The sequence below is a fragment of the Nothobranchius furzeri genome, chromosome 15, assembly GCF_043380555.1.
Source record: "Nothobranchius furzeri strain GRZ-AD chromosome 15, NfurGRZ-RIMD1, whole genome shotgun sequence".
NCBI classification, from domain to species: domain Eukaryota; kingdom Metazoa; phylum Chordata; class Actinopteri; order Cyprinodontiformes; family Nothobranchiidae; genus Nothobranchius; species Nothobranchius furzeri.
This window is the reverse complement of record NC_091755.1, coordinates 34775762-34798093: the sequence shown is the minus strand read 5'-3', so window position 1 is coordinate 34798093 and position 22332 is coordinate 34775762. Positions and strand designations below refer to the sequence as shown.

At 39.7% G+C, this 22332-nt stretch overlaps 2 protein-coding genes across 5 annotated transcripts in view; one reads left to right on the top strand and one right to left on the bottom strand.

Annotated features, from left to right (window-relative positions):
* Positions 1-18708, bottom strand: part of nphp4 (nephronophthisis 4) — a 226391-nt gene extending 207683 nt beyond the window's left edge. For 2 of the 4 annotated variants that reach the window (XM_015967467.3, XM_015967468.3), the window contains exons 1-2: positions 18373-18708; positions 17881-18015 (exon numbers count right to left, since the gene is read on the bottom strand). In XM_015967467.3, coding sequence (XP_015822953.3) covers positions 17881-18015; positions 18373-18660 — 423 coding nt within the window. In that variant the 5' untranslated portion in view covers positions 18661-18708. The remainder of the gene's footprint in view (positions 1-17880; positions 18016-18372) is intronic. The other 2 variants (XM_015967465.3, XM_015967466.3) reach the window with 1 other exon arrangement.
* Positions 18709-19264: 556 nt separating this feature from the next.
* On the top strand, positions 19265-22310 carry dffb (DNA fragmentation factor, beta polypeptide (caspase-activated DNase)). The gene is made up of 7 exons (XM_015967470.3): positions 19265-19454; positions 20037-20163; positions 20231-20416; positions 20619-20698; positions 21031-21204; positions 21297-21397; positions 21480-22310. Exons 1-7 carry the CDS (start codon positions 19332-19334, stop codon positions 21727-21729), a joined length of 1041 nt encoding a protein of 346 aa, XP_015822956.1. The 5' UTR covers positions 19265-19331; the 3' UTR covers positions 21730-22310.
* Positions 22311-22332: the final 22 nt, after the last annotated feature.

Genomic DNA, 22332 nt, shown 5'->3' with positions numbered 1-22332 from the left:
TTAAGCAGATTTGCCGGTGTAGCGTTAAGTTCATATTCAAAAGAAATGTTCATAAATCATTACTGAGTTACATAAGGAACCAACAGAATCAAGCTCAGCTTTCAAACAACAACAAAAAATGAAGTGTTCTACCGAGTGTCGTGTTTCTCTTCTGCCCAGAGCAGATAAACTCACAAAATTAATGAAAAGATAGTGGAAAGGAAACAAATGTAGATTATTCTTTTTGCTGCTGAGGACAAATGCCAGATTTTAGAAGGTTTTGGGGGTTTCAGTCTACTGTGAAAGAGGCTTTAAAAACAGCCTCCACTGCTTTCATTTCATTGCTCCAAAAAGCATAAAAGACATCCATCTGTTTGCAATAGTTAAGGCACATTGTTCTTTGCTTCATTGTTAATCCTAAGCACCCCTAAATTGTTTAACCATTACGTGTGAGAAGAGTTATTAAAAGTGAATATAAGAGAGGGGCAGATTTAACTCCAAAGCCTGGGTCTGTTTTTGTTCTGATCTGTTTTTAACACAAAACACTCGTGAAATTCAATTCACTTCTAATTCAAAAATACTTTATTAATCCCAGAGGTAAATTGATTGCTGTCGTAGATCAGAATAATAATAATAATCAAGTTGTCAAAGAGTTGTTGTATATTACAATGGCTGTTGGCAGGAAGGATCTCCAGTAGCGGTCAGTGTTGCTTTCACACACGGGGCCTATTTACATATCCTTACATCCTGTTGTGTTATGCAACAAAGAACTCAGCTGAAATGAAGCTCCATGTTTATTCCATTGTACAGCTAATCTAATCGACAGATTTGAACAAAGCTGCTCAATAAGGACGTGTTATGAGAGCTTCTGTGCCATTAGAGCGTTGGAATATGTCATTTAGAAAAACAGCTTGCCTGCCGCTACACCAGGCCTGATGGGAGGTTAAACACCATGACAACTGTCAACAAAGCACCAATGGATTCTTGCAAGGATAAATATCTAATCTCTATAAGTTAATATGGAAAAGATATATGGTGGTGTTAAAATACCATCAGCAGGGAATTCTGTTGCAGTTAGCATCAACAACCAAAGTAACCACTCAAGCAATAATTTGGGGTACTTTGGTTGTATACTAAGCTTACCGACTGGATTTTGAACAAAGTGGAACTGCTCAGGGTCATTAAACCTGATGCCGGTATAACTTTTCTAAGAGCATCTTAAACACCGCCTGTAGTCTGTTTTATAATTCAGTGGGTGCTGGTTTTGCTTGGTGAGGCAGCAGGTAAGAAGATCATTTTAGTAAAACTGGGAAAAAAATAGTAATGAACTGTAACAATCCCTTGGAATGCATCAATAGAAACTCATATAACAGCGTCTTTGTTCCAATATCTGGTTTTTGGTGCTAAAGAGCCAATTATCACTGTCTCACAGAGCTATCAATATATAAAAGCTGAAGATAATTTGCACCGCACCCTTGAGGTGGTCATTTGAAAGCTCGACTCACGGGCAATTAGGCAAGCACAGAGGGGCGAACTGCACAAAACTAAGGAGGTACAATTGACCACTCGTTTTGCAAAGAGAGGTCCAGAACAACTGCAGTTTAATTGACATAGACCTTTTCGACCTCTGGAGGCTTTCCAGAAGAAAGGCAAACAGCATTTCCACTACGTCTACTGGATGGAAGACTATGAGCTCAGAGCTGAGTAGGGCTGAAACGATTCCTTGAGTACCTCGAATAATTCGAGTACAAAAAAGCCTCGAGTCAAATTCTCTGCCTCGAGGCATCGTTTAAATCATGTTTAATTAATTCATGGCTTTGCAATCGTGTTTCACCCGCACCAAAATAAGTGACGCACATACACACTGCACAGAATGCACACGCTAGTAAGTAGCGAATGTAACTTAACTTTCTCTTAAGCCATGGCGGACAACGTGGACCCCGGTGGAGTGCGAAAAATACAAAAAATGTCAAAGGTGTGGGACCATTTTTCACGTCGTAAGGCATTTACACATGTAAATGTCACTTCTGCAAACAGACTCGGAGGTCCGCTATATATTCTGCGGACACTGTGCGACTTTTTCATTTGTAGCGCTTAGTTTTAGCTCACATTGTGCTTCTGGTGGCAACACGTCGGACCTAAAAATGTGCTTCAAAATAGCATTTTTTACACAACGCGTCAGACTTTTTATTGTGTTGTTTTTTTTTTTATCTTTTATTTCATTCACAATGTATAAAATAAACACAAACAAATACAGGATACATTAACATATTGAAAAAAAAAACATTTGAATGAAAAGGAGCAGATAGAAGAAAAAATCTTATGATTTCTGCCCCTTTTTACGAAATAAAATTATCCGCCAAACAAACACAGTGTAACCTCAGTCACTATCTAATATTTTTACGTCTAATCTTTGACATTATAATTCTCCTTTTCATAATTACTAAATACATTAGATTTTATACATTTTTTAAATATTGCAAGTGTAGTTGATTCTTTAAATTCCTTGTTAGTGGCATTCCACAATCTTACACCATTTACAGAAATGTTACATTCCCTCACTTTGGTTCTGAATCTAGATTTCTTAAAGACATCAGTTCCTTTTAACGTGTACCCACTTACTCTCTTATGAAACATTTTCTGAATATTAGTTGGAAGATTACTCGTATTCGCTCTGTACATTATTTGCAATATTTTCCACTCTACCAAGTCAGGAAATTTCAGTATTTTGTATCTAATGAATAATTGATGTCTGTTGTCCCTCTGGATTACTGCAGGAGGACACAGGTATTTATGAGAGGAAAACGAAATAAAGTAAATCAATGTTTTGTGATCAGTATAATTTGACATAACCATGGCAAACATGCTTTCTCGACAATCCTTGTTATTGTGTGAGAAAAAAAGCATGTAGAAATTAAAGCGGACGTGTTATTACGGAAATAGCTGGTGAGCCATGTTTGTGCACGCGCCGTGAGCGGTTCTGGTGTCGTTTGGGCCGCAGCCGCTCACAGCGCTACTTCAACAGTTACCATCCTAGTTTTTCGATTCTCGCACGAGGGGAAAATCGGCTCAGGTTGTATACTTATTTTTTGCACACGCATTTGTTTACTGTGAAGTAAAGTTGGAAGCGCTGAAGTTTTGTAAACTAATTTTGAATAAAACTTGAAGAATAACTGGCAATTGCTTGCTCATTTTTAGAGGTCTTTCATATTTTATAACATGCTATTTGATATAATGGTTTACAAACACAAAAGGGTAATTTATTAGAGTACTCGATTAATCTATAACAGATTCGATAGAGTACTCAATTACAAAAATATTTGATAGCTGCAGCCCTAGAGCTGAGTAACCTGGGGCTTAGACAAAAACAACTCCTCGTGTCTCATATAGGTTACGCCAAGGTTAATAACTTCTCTTTAGTGATTACGACTAACTATTGTTGGTTGTTTTCTTTGCCGGGATAAATAAATATTTATTTGATAAATATCCATCTGGTATACGCAGATAAAAGTACCTTTTTTAGGATCAAAAGTCACCAAGGTTCAAGGCTACCATGAACTGGAAACCGCTTGAACCCAAGAGTTACTGTTCAGTGAGTTTCACACCACTATGCACTGAGTGGGTGCCAACCAAGAATCCTAACCCCAACCAACTCTACCAAACAACTGCTCAAATATCAGTCAGAATTGATGAAGGTGAAACTTGATAAGGAATATTTTACGTAAAGAGCAAGTCACCCCCTACCAGAGTCTTAATCCACTCCCACTTCCTGTTTGAAAAACGCAACAAATACTGTTGCCTGGCAGACCGAGGGCGGAGCCACTAAAGATTATAATTACTTGTAAAATACTACTGATCACAGACTTATAATGTCAAGTAATAACATCGTCATTTCACAGATTGATCGAACATTGGGCTCACATTATAATTGGCAATAACAAATGTTGTTTGATTATGTATTTTTCAAGAGAGTTTTCCGTCTTGTCTTGAGCTGTAACAGAGGTGAAGCAGTTCAGATGAGCAGAGGCATGAAAGGCCTTGGCCACTATATCATGTAGATTAGGTCTGTGTCAGAGACATTTTGTCTCCACTCGAGCAGACGCAGCAGAGCATGACCTTTAGGTCAAAAACAGGACATTTCATGACGCTACATAAATATTCTAGGCTCCAATTTTCACACACGAATCAGATAATTAATCCAAAAACCTGCAAATGGTTACTGGGCCTTTAAATGGTATCTGAGTCTACGTTTAAGTACTGACATAAATGGACTTTTGCACCATATTGAAATATTTTGAGAATCACCTGTAAATATGAACCTATTTGTGTAATTTTGACTGGGTGCAAAGAGAGAAAAACCACTCTAAATTTAAATTTGTTTGCCCAAATATTTTTATGAAAAGTCACCGAATTTGTAAAGTGTATAATCATTCCACTATAAGAAATAGAATTAAAGCTCAGAAAAGAATTAAAAGCCTAAACTTATCATGAAATAATGCTCAAGATGAGTGCATAAACTGTATAAGTTAAGCATTCATTGCAGCTCATAAGCCTTGACTGTAGAACTGTACTGTTAACAATCCAAGTTCTCTAGCTTAGCTCATAAAGATTTTCAAGTAACACAAGCACACGCTTTCTGCAGATTCTCAGCTGCAAAGCCTTGCTATCATAGATGGTATATAAAGAGGTTTGATACCCGTTTTGGCAGCAGAGCCAACGTCTTAGGGCTGGAAACAGAAACGGCAAGTTGTTTTACAGTGACAGAACCAGCAGGTATCAGCATCACAAATCCTTCTGGTGAGAAATTCTATGACTGTCACAAGCATAGTAGTGATGAGAGATTGCAGTGTGGATGATAGAGAGAAAAAAATGACAAGAATAGAGGCTTCAGGCTCCCTTATGGCCAATATGTCACTGATTTGCAGCAAGACAGATAGCACTGGTATGCATACTTTACGTGTGACAGTTGAATTAAAACATTGTCAAGAAGGCAGATTCACAGGTCCAAAAGTTTGGGGAAGAAAAGGTAAATGTTCTCACTAACTTCTTCTTGGTGTGCACCACATATGTACTGTGAATCTGCAAAATGCATTCACATCAGCAACTAGTGCTGCAAAACGCTGCAAAAAGGCAAGTAACAGATTGGAAAATAACACAAACAATTAATGAGGAGGCCTCTAGAAGGATAAACACAAAATGTGCTGCAAACAAAGATGACATTGGAGGTGTTTTGAGAAGACCTTGAGTGGTGTGGCGCATTAGCTCAAACAAAATGTGGAATCACAAAGTCATGACTTCATTTAGTTTATAATTATTATATATCAAATCTCTTCTGCTCTGTTATTCGGATTTACAAATGCATGTGTTTTAGCTATTTGCCGGCTAGAGATGTGCATTCACGAACGAGGGGCGTTGCTTTTGGCCGTAAATACGGAAGTGTTGAGAACAGCTTAAGGTGCAGTACATTTGTCAGCCTCTAGGTGGTGCCGTCAGATAAAACACTCTGAATTGTAGCTTTAATTCCATAGCCTGGCCTGCCAGACTCCTCCTCCGTTTAATTCTGCACAGAGAAAGGGTCTGGGAACTCTCCTATTCAAATAATCCCACCCCCTGATAATTCTAACCGAGCCAATCAGCGCTGAGTAGCGTACGTCACACACCATAACGCCGAGTTTGTCGAACATGGCGACTGAAGCGGAGTTCACTGTGGCTCTCTCCTTTGTTCTAAATGACTTCAATGGCTTTAAAACCCCAAGTAGAAGCGCTAAAAAACTACAGCGTCACGCGGTACAGTAGGCATTTCCGTCTTTTCTCTGATTGGTTATTTTTGAGCTGCCTAGTCCCGCAGTCAGCTGTGAAAATGGAAAATGTCCAAAGGTCCTGAAAGCAAATAACCGTTTTTATTAACCTTTTCAAAATTCTAGAAGATAAAAAAATCCTGAAAAACAAGAATAAGTCCCAGTTTTCCTTAAAGAAGTATTGTTAATCATCACAAAATCAACACTGACTCCAGTCCCAGCTCAAGATAACTGTAGTCAAAAAAAATCCTGCCGTCAGCATCTCAGTGCCTTTAATAATCCACAGCATCCTCGGCTTCGCCAACAACAAACCTAAGTGCTTGCAGAGCGAAGTCTTAGTTTGTCACACAGGTTTTGCTCCCCTGACATTCGCTAAAATCCTGAGTGAGAAACGCCTCTCAGACGAGACGGTGCTGGGTGCTGACTGAATGCTGGAGGTGCCTCACAATATGGCAGGAAGGCAGGAAATATACAACAACGAAAGAAAACGGTGGCATCGCGCCAGACTTCAGATGGGAAGAGGTAAAGGTGGAATTGACACGTCAAAGCCGGGAACAACAAAGTACAAAACAGGCAGAATCTCTTTCTTTCTCCTGTTCCAACACACGCCCACACACAAACAGGCAGTGCAGACCCCGGGGAGAGCTGATGGCAGAATACTGGTGTGTGTGTGCGTGCGTGCGTGTGTGTGTGTGTGTGTGTGTGTGTGTGTGTGTGTGTGCGTGCGTGCGTGCGTGCGTGCATGTGTGTGTGTGTGTGTTTTAGAATCTTGGAGCAGTAACGCACAAATGGAAAAGGAAGACCGAAGAAGAAAGGGATGGCGGAAGAAGTAAAGTATAAAGAAAGTAAATACACACACACACACACACAGCTAAAACCTCCAGGAGGCTCTCGTCACTCTCCCTCACCTCAGCAGTAGCTCTTGTGGCCCTTGAGTTCATTTGATTGGACAGACACACACCCACAGTATATGGCTGTGTTACAGGATGTGCCACTCCACTGTGTAAAGCTGTTAAGCAGCAATTGCTCCTCGTTATGTTTGGTCCCGTCGGAGTTGAAATATTGATCAGATCTCAGGCAAGGCGTGTGGTCTTCAACCCCAGCGTCCCCATGTATAATTGAAGTGTGTATCTCTTAGTGTGGAATGCCATTTGGGAGAGGGAATTAGGCACTGAGGTGAGCTCTAAGGCTCGCCTCTGCTGTCAAAGCCCCTCCTTTGTCCATCAATCGCATGGCCTTTTGAACTAACAGTTTTTGTATCTGAGAATAGGCCACAATTTCTAAAAGAAAAGAGATTTGGCGTTTAGTACATAATATTCAACATGGGCTAAAGATTTACAGCTTTTCATTTGTCTGGGCACGTAGGGTTAGGGTTAGGAGACGAGTGAAACAATAACAGCATGCAGGGCTGGTGAGCATTTGCACAGGAGCACAATTGCTCAGCCTTGTGATTTAAAATATAATAATCTTTCTCAATACACTGCATTCGCTGACCGTCCCAGATGTTTATGTGTAACAATAACACGACTATCACAGTCTCTGTTTGCTCTGCAATGTTGAAGTTGTATCTCCACAAAGAACCCAAGCCTGGAGGAGTTCTGCCATGTGGGGGAGTTGCTAATGCTAATGGTTAGCTTCTACTTGCTGAGATGTGCTCTGCTCTCTCCAGGAACCCTAATCTACAACAGCCTTATACCCGTTGTTTTTTAATCCGAGTGCTTCCCTGTCTACTTTCTATCGGCAGCTATGACCTGCATGTTAAACACAGGGACTGATCAAATTTTAAAAATAAGTTTGAAAAAATGGTTTCTCTGTGAACTTTGTCTTTAAAGAGCAAGTCACCCCCAAATCAACTTTTTTTGCTGATAAACTATATAAATGAGTGCTGTAGACACGTATATTCGAAAATTTGGCACTTTGGTGCATCTTAGTTCAAATTTAAATGTTCTACCTAAAACTGTTAGTGTTGCACCGTCTTCAGGTAAAAACTCTGCACTGCGTTTGAATTTAAATCTGCTGTCGCTATTGGCTAAGAGGTACCCTATGATGTCAGCTGGTACCATATGATGTCACAATGCCGTTGTGAGCCTGTGTGTGTGTATTTATTAGCGGCTCCACCCTCTTGGTCCACAAACAGCATTTGTTGCATTTTTCAAACAGTAAGTGGGTGTGGAGTAAGACTCTGGTAGGGGGTGACAGGAAGTGGGCGTGGAGTAAGACTCTGGTAGGGGGTGACTTGCTCTTTAAGTTTTACAGAAGCTCTGATTTCCATCCAGCTTGCAAACATGGACTTTTACACCTGTTAAGGCAGAACTCTTCTATGCTCAAGGGACTTCAATCCACTGCTGAGTGATTTTTGTAACCATGTGTGCAAAAAAGGAAAAGTTTGATGACAGTTTAACTAACTTCTGTGAGACACAAGCACATAAAGTGAAGCAGAACTAATCTGCTGTGTCTGTACCATCAGCATGCTGACAATCCAAACACTTTGTCTGAAACAGCTAAATACCTTCAAATAAATAGATAATTTTTTATTTAAATCACACTCACAGTGCAGGCCAACATCTACTTTAATCAAACCTCTATTGTTCAGATGGTTGCATAACTTTCCAACAAGCTGATGAAACAGTGGGCTCCAAAAAGCGAGCCAAGAACGAAAAAAAACAACAACAAACGCCACCCATCCAGTTCTCCACCCAACAATTATTTAATAAGTAACAATCCTAATTGATTAAAGAGGAAATCTAGCAGTGTGTTTCCTGCAATAATCACTGTGATAATGAAAGATAATGATACCAGATTAGAAACACCATGAGATTTAATCTAAGTATCTGACAAAGATCGGAATGGACATACGAGTGTTATTTAACAATTTTCCAAACCTTCTGTAAGGGTATTAATTGCAAAGGGAAGGACATCTCTCAAATTTTAGGCTAATGATGCCTAATTTGTGTTTATTAGTCCCATATTTCAGCATAAATCTAATTAAATGTGTGCAAAACTTTTTAAATACTCAACAGCTTGAATCCTTCCCATACTGGGTTGTGTATGTATGCTGTCTTTGTCTTAGGGAAGCAGAGAGGTGTGTAATACTTTGCAGCTTTTAAATTCCACTGATCACTTTAGTGTTATTTTTTTTTCTTTTTGAGTAAGTGAGTAGCGTTAAGTTGGCAGCATCTTACAGCCTTCTTCCTGCAGAGAAATGATAAAAAAGAGGCGTAATTTACTGCTGAATGGTAAAATGTTTGTGTAAAAGCAGCGGTGTGTGTGTGTGTGTGTGTGTGTGTGTGTGTGTGTGTGTGTGTGTGTGTGTGTGTGTGTGTGTGTGTGTGTGTGTGTGTGTGTGTGTGTGTGTGTGTGTGTGTGTGTGTGTGTGTGAATACAGAGGCAAAGGGAGCTCAATGTTCTTATTAACAATATAACTGCTGTGTGTGTAGATTGGCTTCCCTGCAGTGGCACAACTTATAACTGCTTTTTCTGGGGTTCTCCAAAACATTCAATCTATTGACATCGACTCAACAGACATGTGTATTTTTTTCCAATAAAGTAGATTTAAGTGAGTCTGTGCATTATTTTTAGATTTCAATTTAGGTTTTGGCTTCACAGATTTGAAAAAGGAGAGAAAAAAACAATGACAGATAAATATACATTACTAAGAAAATTATAAATATTTTTGTCATTCCATCTGAGTTGCACACTTTCAATTTTTCTTGTAAGCAGAAATCTGGACATTTTTTATCCAATAGCACCATCTAGACATAAAAAAATACATTTTGCACCTTATACCGTTCTCCTCACTTCCATATTTATGGGCAAAAGCAGCAACACTTTCATGAATGCGCACCTCTAGCCAGCTAACAGAGCTTTCTGATAATATGCTTACATAAATGTGGCTTTCTTAAAAACATGTGAACTACAGGGCAAACTGTGAAAAAGAACTGGGTGAAAATGGTGGGCTCAATTTAACAATCTGGTTTGGTACATTATGGTATGGTATGGTACGGTATGGTATGGCACGGTATGGTATGGTATGGTACGTTACGGTACGGTACGGTATGGTACGGTATGGTATGGTTTTGTTTGGTATGGTATGGAACAGTGTGGCACGGTATGGTATGGTATGGTACGTTACGGTACGGTATGGTATGGCACGGTATGGTATGGTATGGTAAGTTACGGTACGGTACGGTATGGTACGGTATGGTATGGTTTTGTTTGGTATGGTATGGTATGGAACAGTGTGGTACGGTATTGTATGGTATGGTTGGTACAACCTTTTAGCTTGTGATTTAAGAATATTTTGTTCTGGTTTTATACTAGGTTTCTCATTGATACATTGATTACACAACCTAATACATTGATACATACAATACAATGATTGAAACAATACGAAGACAAAATCTGATTTTTCTTTAAAGTGACAGTGTATAGTTTCCTTGGCGATAGGGGGCACTAAATATATAAATGATCGCAAGCAAACATTACCTTTGTGTTCAAGTAAGACATTACGAACGGATGGCCATTAGGGTCAAAAATCCCTGGAAGGGCAACCTCCAGCAAAATAACAAGAACATCAGATTCCCTTTCATCACTAGCAACGAGCGAAGAGGTAAACGTTGATTAATAGTGAAAGTTCTGTAACCATTTGTTACAAATCAGTAAATGCATTTTGTCCTCACTGGCTTGTGTAGAAGGAAATATGGGATCCAATATGGCGTCGCCCAAGGACTTAGGGTGTTTCTCAATGCTAAGGAACCTCGCCTTGAGGTCTTGGCCCCACCCCAGTTGCCTAGGACAGGGATTCCCAAAGCGCGAGCTGCCGCTAGGGGGTGCGCGAGATGAAAAGTGTAATGGCTGCTGAGCTCAGAGAAGTCTGTCATGTGTCACCATTAGCATAGCCAGAAAACTCATTTGTGGGTGGGCCAAAGAAAAAGTAAGTGGGCCCAATAAATGTAATTGAAAACAAGTATATTTTACTTGTGTGTGTGTGTGTGTGTGTGTGTCCTCCACATGTGCCCTAACTTCATAATAACAATGCGCCTAGCTTCAGCACTCTGGCCTGCGCACGCCGATATGTTCCGTATTTGATCATTTTTAACGGTGTTGGAGGAATCTGAAGGTGGCGAGTCATTCTGGCAGATTGTAATTAACACCTGTCTCATGCAGGTGTTCTGACATTGTAAACCTCACACGCGCTGAAGATCTGAAGTTTAGAGTGCGTCTGTCAGAGGTCAGACGCGTTCCGGAACCACGGCTCACGGGTGCACAAGTGAGCACATCTGGGCTGGGCAGAAGTCATTTTACAACATTGGTTTAAATAGCGCCATTAACGAGACACAGTGACTTAAACGCTGCAAGTTGTGAAGCGCGTTCCATCCGCGAGACGCATCACCAAGCGGAAAGTGAATGCTTCAAGCATAAACCAAGCTTCGTGGAGCTGTGCCGCGCGCGCGCGCACACATACACACACAGATTCAATAAGTGCACGCTGCGCAAACTCCTGCGCGCCAGACTGATACCGTCAGACTGAAGGCAGAAATGAGCTCTGCCTCCTCTGTGATAAAAACTTTTAAGAGGTTTTATAACAACATTTTTCATTCCAGGTCAAATTAAGATATTAGCTTCTATTTTGGGATGATGTATTAAAGTCGGGTCCGCTCCAGCCAGTGACTCCGAACCTGCAGCATTTGTTATTCTTGTCGGCGTGGCAGCGGATCGCAGATTCAGCCACACCATAAAACAGCAATAAGTCGGTCTGAGGCAAAAGTGAACCTCATGGCTAAAGCTTTTTCCTTTTCCCCTATAGACATTTGATTACGCACAAGTAGGTGATCAGCTCAGGTTTACGCAGAGCAGAAGGAAGGAGAGCGCTCTGGCCGCACAGATTAAACGTTCCTACTTTAAGAAAACCGTTAAAGTTCATTGTTGATGTGCTACCTGGGCACTCTAAATATTTATTTAAAATTAAATCAAAGGAAATTGTAATGGTATCGAATGCTTATTAATTACTATTTAAAAAATGAAAGTGATGGGGAAAAAGGTCGATCATATTTTTTAACCCTGTCTGTTTAGCTTGACGTCTGATATCTATATCTATCTATCTATCTATCTATCTATCTATATATATATATATATATATATATATATATATATATATATATATATATATATATATATATATATATATACATATATATATATATATATATATATATATATATATATATATATATAGCCATGCCGTGATGTGTGTGTGTGTGTGTGTGGGGGGGGGGGGGGTGCGTCGACATGGTCGGGACATAGAAGGGGGTGCGCGGCTAAATAAGTTTGGGAACCACTGGCCTAGGAGATACGTCATCAGGAACCACCAAGACGCGTTCCAATGTTCATGTTCTACCGAGGCGTGTGTTCTCCATTTGTTAGCCGTTTAGCTAGCTGAGCAAGAATACACGGGATGTGTCTTGTAGCCTTGCCTTGGTCAAAAATTTCCCAGAATACACTGCAGTATTTTCAAAAGGATGACGGATCAGAAGCCGACAGCTATTTTGGGGGCAAATTTCAAGTTTAAAAGTAAGTCAACTCATTTAAAATGTTTTTTTTAGATTCAAAGAAGTTATATATGGTTGGTTAGTTATTTATTAGTTGCAGCTTCGGTGGCTAGCAGGTGGTAACTCACTTATACATTTAATTTAACAAATATATACACGATTTAAAAAGTAAAAGGCTTGTTCTGTATTGAAACTAATACGTATAAAATATAACGTTATCTCCCGTGTCACATGACAATATGTGACCACCGTGGAAGCCGCGGTCATGTGATGCAAGTCTGTTCCATTTAACTGTTTTCTTTGACCAAGGAAGGACAGTGTCCTCGTAAGCACGGCGCCTGGCCTCCCAAGACATCGCCTCGCATTGAGAAACACCTTTAGACCCGCTCCCATGTATTTTACAGCAGATTTTTATGGTTATATGTTATGAAACTTCCAATATTTTTCAACAAATGAGCTACTTTTAATTCCTTTACAACATTTTGATGGTTATTTCCAGAGATTAATGGTAAATAAACTACACATTGTCACTTGAAATGCTTTTTTGCAAAAGTTTGTTTCTTGCCTGCAGGCTTAATAATTTTAAACGGAAACATCTGAATTCTTTTGGATTCAAAAGGTTATCACACAGCTACTTAGCATAGAAATAGAACAGAGTGCAGAAGCTACATTGAAAGAGAGTGACTACTTGCTCTGAAGGAGCCTTAATGGAGAGGACAAACGGAACGGCAGAGCAATTTGCAAACTAGCTAAACTAAAAGTCACAGCCAAATCATTTGGTGACGTTTAAAATCACTGAGCCAGAACATGATTTGTTTTGTAATGACTCCTCTATTCTCATGGAATAAAGTTTGACATGAGAATCAGGTAATCACCTTTTTCCTTAAACAGAGAAGTATGAGACAGAGCTCGTTCACGCATGAGAAACTGTGAAACACATGGGCAATCACTGCAATGGCACGCACACATACACACACACACACACACACAGAGAGAGAGAGAGGGAAATACAGCAGAGTTCAAATAGATTTTTTTCCTTTAGCTGAGCATGTCTTTGCTTTTACAGAGGGGTAGAAACTGGAAGAATAACGGCTTTAGATGTAGCGTTGTTGCAGCAATAGCAGCTTCATTCTGACAACAAATTGTACGTTTTCAGAGGGAAAACTTGGGCTTTACAGCAAGATGGAAAACTGAGCTTCAATTTGAGCTTCAGAGAATTCTTTTTCCTTTTAAACTTTAAAAAGTCGTGAGGTTTTTTAAGTCATCACAATAAACTGGAGGCACTGACATACTTTTTTACGGATAAGATTCTGTCTTCTGCTTTCCACTGTGAGCAATCTTTGATCACACCATCTGTATAGAAGACATGACAGTCCAGCTCATTGGGAGATCTTGTGTTTAGACTTGTAGATAAAAACAGAAAAACAAAATATACGAATGTGTTTGTTGGTCTCAGATTATTCGGTGCAGTGCCAAACAGCATTTAGAGCCCTAAAAACACAGAGACAGAAAAAAAAACTGCTTGGCCTTTTCTCCCAAGCCCAGCTGCCGGCCTGATAATGTTGCACATTTGAGAAGAAACCACTGGCTCCCTGCTTTCACATGGAGTTCAAATGGAGTGATCACAGAGAGAGACAATGCTGAAAGATGAACATTTCTCTCCGCCTCCTCCGATCTATCGACTCTTCCATCTGTGCATCTGTAGCACAACATTGCCCTCTACTGACCAAAGCTTTCACGGACAAAGTGCAGAAAGAAGAGTACAAAATGCTTTAACCACTGTCCAGAGATCGGAGGAAACTATCTGAGTTATTAGAAAAACACACAACATTCTAAATCCATCCATTTATCGTGTTTCCTTCACATAAATGCTGTTTGACAATCCCATCACCCAGGAATGAAAACTGATGTGCACTCCACCTGCAAGACTAAGAGCAGCTCACACACAAAGAATGCTGCCGGCACGTCACCGTTGTCGTGACATCACAAGCTCCGCTGAGCTAAATGCAAAGACAAAGGAGAACGGATTTAGCTGGAGCGCTCTCCCTCCACCTTTAATCACCGTGCATCTTTCTGCAGATATTAAAACCAATCCATCATGACTGACTGGAGAGGGGAGGGGGTGAGCGTTGCAATTTTCACTGTGCTAATGCAACTCAGGAGAGAATCCTCCATCTGTAACGTTATTTGGATATCAAGCAGCAATTTCCCACTCATAAACAGCAGCAGGAACGTGCGCGAGTCGGGCCAAATCCAATAAAAAAAAACGAGCCGGTGTGGTTCTGGCAGCATGGCCGAGAAGGGCTGGGCCCACTTTATCATCCTGATATATGTGGCTTATTTTATCACCTTGGATGGATAATTGGATTTGGATGCTGATTGGGATGGCGAGAGGATTTTTATAGAGGCTATGACCATTGTGGTGCATCAGAGTCATGCCTTGCACTGAACGCTGGATCAAAAGGATATGAAGCTGACGGGGGTGTGACTCGTTTGTGACTCTGTTAAACAGCCAGCTCCAGATCAGTTTTTAATCTCTGATGTGGGAGGGAGGCTACCTAGAATTTAGAAACTGCTTGGAAGCCTCACACTGCTCCGATGACCGGCCTCCAGCCTGCACTCACACACACACACAGCCAGATGTTTGACTGAGGAAGACCACAGACACCCAGCTGCTCCCAGATACGGACTCAATCATAACAACACAAAGAGGTCTTCTTCTAGGAAAAAGAAAACAAAGATGTGCAATCTGTAGGTCATAACTGTTGGCTGCTTTACAAGAAACTCTCCAGGTAATGTCAAACCCAATCAGACTTGAAGGTATCTATAAATCTTTCCATCTGCACCAAGTTAAGTCTCTATTTTCACAAAATAAACATCTATGACATCAGAGGAGGTACGTTTCTGGCTTACGCCAAGTCACTGGGAAAAAGGGGAATCAGCTAAGCATTTCAGTAAAACGTGGCAAAGAGGGAAAGGCGGAAAACTCTGATTTTTCTCCCTGTTGGCTTCATCTCTTCCGACTCGAGTGTTTGCCTACACGGTGAGCTACCACAGAGCACAGGCGGGTTGTTCCAAGTATTGTAGAAAACCCTCCATTCTTCTCATACTCAGCTGTCAGACTAAACTTGGAATTACTGAAAAATAACATTTATCCATTTTCTCCTGTATGATTGATGAGCTAACGGTTAGCCTGACCAAAGTAGTTTGTTGCCAAGTCAGAATTTCAGTAATCCTTCCTTTTATAGTCCCCTAATTGCTAAGTACTTACATGGTAATTACATAATAATGTAAAGTGTATGATGGTGTATAATTGTAATTAAGTGTAATTATTATGTAAAGCAGTATTTACTGAAAATGATTAATAAAAGTAAAAACTAGAATTGAACCTGAGTTACATGTTAATAACTGTTTAAGAACTCAGAAACAATAAAAAAATTTTTAACTTACTATGTAATTACCATGTAAGTACTTAGTAATTATGGGACTGTAAAGTTACCAGAATTTCTCCAATTTTCAAAACGTCTGCATTCTTTTTTTTTTTTTTTTTTTTTGACGGTTCTTGCAACATTATAAACATTAAAATCACCATAAATGTGAGATTACATAATTATTTACATAGAATTATGTTATTTACTAGCTTAAACATCACCAGCAGCAGTGAGGTGTATCGCTTCTGGTGCAACCGGGCTCAGGTCCGGCTGGAATTTTCTAATATTTCTAACATCTATTCCGTCTTGAACACTGAGGAGAAAGTGACCACCGCCATCTTGTCAGCAGTACGCCAACACGGCATGACATGATGATGCCATCAATATGTAAAATTGCATGTGTTGTCATGTGACATAACGACTTTCTGGGTCAACGTCAGCTAGTTTAGCAGAAATGTGCTTTGGTTTTGTTTGCACCCTTGCTAGCCGTTAGCTCATCAATCCTAATTCTCTAAGCAAAGACCCTTCTGGATGCTATTTATAATAGAAAAGCTTCAAGATGGCTCCAAAATTTGAAAAATAAATAAACAACCTTGAATTGTTAGTGTCACATCACATGTTTGAGGTAACAAAGTTCCTTTCCTCGCATGAGATAAGAAGAATTCTGGATTAAACGGTCATCTATAAAGAATTGCATGTATCCAACAGCAGACAGACCACAGAAGCAGCTCTGATCAAATATATTTCCACCATGAAAATAATCCAACTTGTTCTAAATCTGCATAGCAAATGTTATCTTTTGTACCTAAGGTCTTTGATTCTTTCAACATCCTATTTAGCATGTAATACGTTATGGAAAATTTCATCATCAAAGCAAATCTCTCAAAGAGGAGATCACACAGCGTGGCATGAAAAAACTTTTTTCTCTTTATCTAATGATGATTACAGAGAACAAACGAGGGAAAGAACAATGCCTGACCAAAGAAAGAACAGAAAAATAAATGGTAGATGTAGCTAAAAGATTTAAACTTTGTGTTTGAAGCTGGAAATTTTAACCACCAGCACAGCTGAGCCCCGCCGCATGTACCTGAGCCTGAGCCAAGCTGAAATATCCACACAAGATAACGCGTGTAGTATAATCTAAATTGCACATACAATTGTGCAATCATTCACAGTTTACAGCAATTCTCATACTAAGCAAGCATGTAGCGACAGTAGAGTGGAAAACTCCCCTTTAACAGGAAGAAACCTCTGCTGCCACCTGCAGTCGGAGTTTTAAATTGCATGTAAATTGTCAATATAAATTAATGCACTGCTTTTGAATATTGATTCTTTTTCACAACATAAAAGATGGAGATATTTCAGTGAATTGATGTCTTCTTACATTCCTAATGACTGAATTTTGTAGAATCAGATCTGGTGGTTTTGTTGCCATCTCCTCTGACATATAAAATGTCTGATCACCATTTTTAGGTAACAAAATAATTAATTTAAGAGGAATCTCTGCTTAAACCTATTAGACAACTCATCTGAATGACGAGATGGAGCACTGTTTTGTATTTTAATGCCATTTTAGCATAAAAACATTTCATCACACATTTTCCACTGAGTACGTTTATTTTATTTAGATGTCATTTTAGACGTGTCAGTGATTTAACCTCATAAGAAAAGCTGGCCATCGAAAAGAGAGCTTACAAAGATTATACCAAATGCTTTTTATTCTTCTCAAAGACAACTCTCACAAGTTCTGCTCCTTTGGCTTCAGCAAATAAGAGCGAGAAAGTGTTTATAATATGGAAGCTGCAGAATGCAACTGGGATGCCTTGTTGGGAATCACTTCAGGGTTTTGTTTTGTTTAATTTGGGCTGACAACACTCTTGAGAATATCGCAGAACACAGTCCAGTCCTAAGTGCTAATTCATTGAGGGCTGATTTATCAGTCATTTGAGAAGGGGTTGATTAAATAATGGCTCCACTAAATCAATTTAATCAAGGTTTAAATAAGGATTGATTTTACTAAATAATCATCGACTCACTGCTTACGACAACGGCTTCAGAGGAGCTCATAACTGTAGCCTCAGAGCCTGAGAGAGAAAAGACTTTGGCGCTGTTTGGAAAAGTTACCTCGTTGAAGGGAATCTTGTTGTTTTTAATCTTTTGGGGCAAACTCTTCCATGTTTTCCCAAAGAAGTGCTGATGCTTCCTATCAAACAGTGTCGCCCGTAGCTGGAAGGTCACATCTTCTCCCGCCGACACTTCCTGTGACCAAAAAGAGAAGATCTGGTAAAAGTTGCCCTAACCACTATAAACATGTATTTGAGTTTAAAACATAAACACTTTGCTTAACATGATCAGCTTTTATTTATATTTTAGTTCAAGCGGCAAACTCACCAATACAAAAGCACCTAAACAAAGAATGCATTCATAATTTGACATAATAGAAGTGCTATGTAAACACTGGGTCACCTTAGCTATAAAACCTTCACATAAACAAATTTAAACAAAACGAAATACTGAATTTATTTGTGCTTTATTATGTAACGGATAACTTGGTATGTGAGGTTTGCTGAAACCCGGACCATGAACCGGACCATTACTGTGTGAGCGGTGATTAACCTGCGGGAGATGAGCTGTTGTCAGGCGGTTGAGGCGGAGCTGGAAGCCCCGGGACGTGGTGGAGTGGTTCTCCACAGCCAGTCGGACTGCCTGGCTGCACGGGGGAACAAACCGGTTTCTCATAAACACATCTTCCCAGCCGTCCTCGGTGCTGGAATTGTCTTCTGTTTCAACCATATTCTCCAGATAAAACAAAACTAAATCAATAAAAAGGAAGGGAATAATAAAAACCAAGAAAGAACGAGTTAAAGTACGTTGTTTTTGCCATATATTTGGATTTTCAACCATTCGACCGCCATGTTGAATTTGGGTTGTACGATTCAGTTAGGAGGGGGGGCCGACAAATCTTTGGTTTAAGTAAACGCTTTAGCAAGAAAACGAAAACGTGCGTAGCGTTAGTTATCCATACGCCTCTGTACTTTTTACAAACAATTTGTAAAACCATAGATATAAGGTTTTAAAGAATCTGTACAATAGCTGTTGTGAATTAATTAAACCTGCGATTTGGTATGTTCCAGGGTGCAGCATCAGTTGCTATGGTAATATTCGGAAGTCAAACTACACGATGGTGTTGCACGTAAAATCACAAATATGTTACTTATTGTCAATATTTTTCAAATAGTTTTATTTTTTATTTTTTGCCCTTTCGGATGATTACCTGATTTTTTTTAACCAAATGAATCAAATTATTAAAATATTTGGCTAATATCTGAACTAAAACGCTTATTTTAAAATCCTCAGTGATGTTACTAAATTTATAAATCTCACTGGAATGTTTCAAAAGGCAAGAACGTACTTCTAGAAGTCGTTTTTTCTAATTATTATTAAAATTTGGTTTGTGTCATATTTATTTATACAAACCACCACTAGAGGACAGCAAAGCGCCGCCGCTGACTCGTTAGGACCAAAGAGAAAGAAAAAACAACAACGGAAGCGGTATATACAAACTATAAACAATCATGTTTGGGGTCTCTGGGAAAAACAAACCTGTGAAAATTAGAGGTTTCGGTGGAAACCTGAAATACGGCATTGCAGCGAAAGATCTAAAGGAGCTGCTTAAAAAGGGCTGCAATTTATTACAGGTGGGTCGCTTGTTCCCTTTTATGCTTCTGCAAGTACGTGAAAAATAAAAAGAGTAACGTTTTAAATAGGTAGTTACACGTTACAATTTACCCTATTATTAGGTCATGGGCAGGTTATTTAGACACTAATTCGTTTAAATTAATTTAATGCTTGCAGACAGTTCTGAATCAGACCAGGAAGTGAAACCCTCAGCGCAAAGTGCAGAAAATAATGAAAACGTCCCAAAATAGGTCTTAACTTTGACTTATATAATAACTATGTTATTTTGTCTCAGAATTGAAATTATTTACAGATTAGAAACTCAGTTATCTCAAAAGGAAATTAACTAAGGAGTTTTTGTGCTTTTTGGGTCAGAAATTAATCGTTTTTAATTTAGTATACCTATACAGAACCAGAAAACATGGCTCCTGTGGTTTGTGTCCTGTCCTTTAGTACTTCTGTTTCACACAGAGGGATGCATATGGGCATAAAATACTATTATGAAGGTTGTAAATAAGGTCAAAGCAGAAAAAAGTATATTTTAAGGAAATTGTTGCATGCAGTTAAGTTGAATACCATTTCTATGTTCTCCACCGTTCCAGCTGCCGCTCTCTGGTGCTCGTGTTTGTTTATACGAGGATGGGACAATAGTGACCGAGGAGTTCTTCTCCACCCTGCCAGATAACAGTGAATTAGTTCTTCTGTCAAAACAGCAGACGTGGACAGGAGGTGCTTAATTATTTTCCTCTGATTTTTATTTTGCCGTGTCCTGATCACCCTCTTGCTTTTGTTCTAGTCATGTGTGACATCGGTCAGTTACTGAACACAGACAGACATGCTGATGCCCTGATCCAAGCCGCAAAAGGACTTCTGTCTGATGAAAACTCTTCAAAGAGACGTAAAATCCTGAGTGACCTGCTGCAGAACCTGGAGGACAGGTCTGAGCTGGAGAGCAGAGAGGAGGATGCAGACTGGTTCAGTGGTACAGTCATTAGGTCTACGAGACAATCGTCATTTAGACATTTTTATTTGTTGTTTTAAGTTAATACGTGGACTCTGGCTGTGAAATAATGCGATTATTTCTCAAACGATTGTTAAAAAAGTAACTTTTTCTGTGGTTTTGCAGAACATTTACATGAGACTTAAACATTTAGCTGAACTTTGTTTTTTGATCATTTCTTTAGGTGTTGACACTCGATTCAAAACAAAATCTGCCTACATGAAGTTCAACTGTGAAAGCAGGATACGGGGCTACATGAAAGAGGTCGACTTCTGCAGATTTTACCTCGTTTGTTGTGCGTTTGATATTCAGTGTTACCTTCTGCCATGGACGTAATTTTCACTTGAGAAGTGGGGGGGGCACGGGGGGGGGGGGGGATCTTTACAGTATACTCTAATGGTAAACAGGTTTCAACACAAACGGCTGTTTTACGCTTGGTCTTAAGAGCTCAACCAGTGTCAATTTAATATAGCGTAATATTGTTTTTGGATGGTAAAAGGTGCAGGGGTCAAAACTTGATTTTGGAAAAGGTCGGGGGGACATGTCCCCCCGTCCCCCCCCCAAAATTACGTCCATGCCTTCTGCCTTTTTATTAGCTGGACGATGCAACCAGATCCATACAGAAAGCCAAAGTCAAGGCAGAGTTTTTAAAAGCATCCAAGTGCCTGTTGGAGATGCTGAAAAGCGCCAGGTACAACGGCAGCTACTTCGATAGGACCGAAAAGGAGCCGGAGCGCCTCTGCACTCGTGAAGGATGGTTCACCTGCCAGGTGACAAGTTCAAAGAGTCACGTTTGAATTAAGGACTCGTCATGCTGTTGGGAAAGAAATGGATCTTCATCCTTCCTCTTCGGTCTCCTCAGGGATCATTTGACGTGAAGCTGTGCCAGTCGCTCCACTCCATCAACCCCTACGGCAGCCGGGAGAGCAGGATCGTCTTCAGCACTTGGAACCTTGACCACAGGTCAACATTTACCGCTGAAACCACATTTTAATGCTTTTCTTCTTTACAATAACCTGTGATGCTCGCGTGTTTGCTTTCTCAGAATTGAGAAGAGGAGGACAATTATACCCAGTCTGCTGGAAGCTCTGCAGAATCACAGCAGCTCTGACATCAACCTGAACTACTTCTACCTGATGCTGTTCACCAGGGAAAACCTGAAACTGGTCCACATCGTCTGCCACAAGAAGGGAGCTCACAATCTGTCCTGTGACACAAAAAAGATCTATCGGACCGCTGCCCATGCAGACAGAGCTAAACAAAAACCCAAAGAGAAGAAAAGACGCTTGATTTAAACCAGAACACGTTTTTAATCTGTTCAAGCCGTCAGATCAAATCAACAAGTCATCCAGAAATCACGTGAAACAGCAGAGCGTTCTGTAAAAAAGCACTTAAACGTTGTAATCATGGAATACATTTATATCTAGCCCACACTGGCACAGAGACGTGGAATATACGGACGGATTATGAAGGCTGCTTGACGAGTAAGACATTCAGTCAGTCAAAGCTGCATACTTTTGACAATGTATCTATAAATAAGGCAGTACATTATATACAAGATGTTATCACCAGAACAATCAGCTATATACAAAATACAACAGGCTGGACCAGTGCAACTGCTGGACAGCTTGTCAGGGTTTAATCAGGTTTGTTAGCGACAGATTACTCGAAAACTAGATTTTTAAATCGATCTTTTTTATCTGATACTTTATATATTTTTCTCTATAAACAAACATGTCATTGAAAATTAGCTGCACAGATGTTTTTACAGATGTTTCTGCCAAAAACCTTTGAGGATGGAGTTTAGACACTTGGTGAACAATGTTTGGCCAAAACATCTGATTTTTCAAAATAAAAGCTTCTTTTACAGATGTTCTCATTGCTTCCTCGTCACATTC

What these genes read in the sequence shown, in the direction of transcription:
- dffb (XM_015967470.3), top strand. Translation starts at nt 19,332, where the DNA reads ATGTTTGGGGTCTCTGGGAAAAACAAACCTGTGAAAATTAGAGGTTTC. An exon ending in GGATGCAGACTGGTTCAGTG is followed by an intron (nt 20,417 to 20,618) that starts GTACAGTCATTA and finishes TCATTTCTTTAG; the next exon opens with GTGTTGACACTCGATTCAAA. An exon ending in AAGGATGGTTCACCTGCCAG is followed by an intron (nt 21,205 to 21,296) that starts GTGACAAGTTCA and finishes CGGTCTCCTCAG; the next exon opens with GGATCATTTGACGTGAAGCT.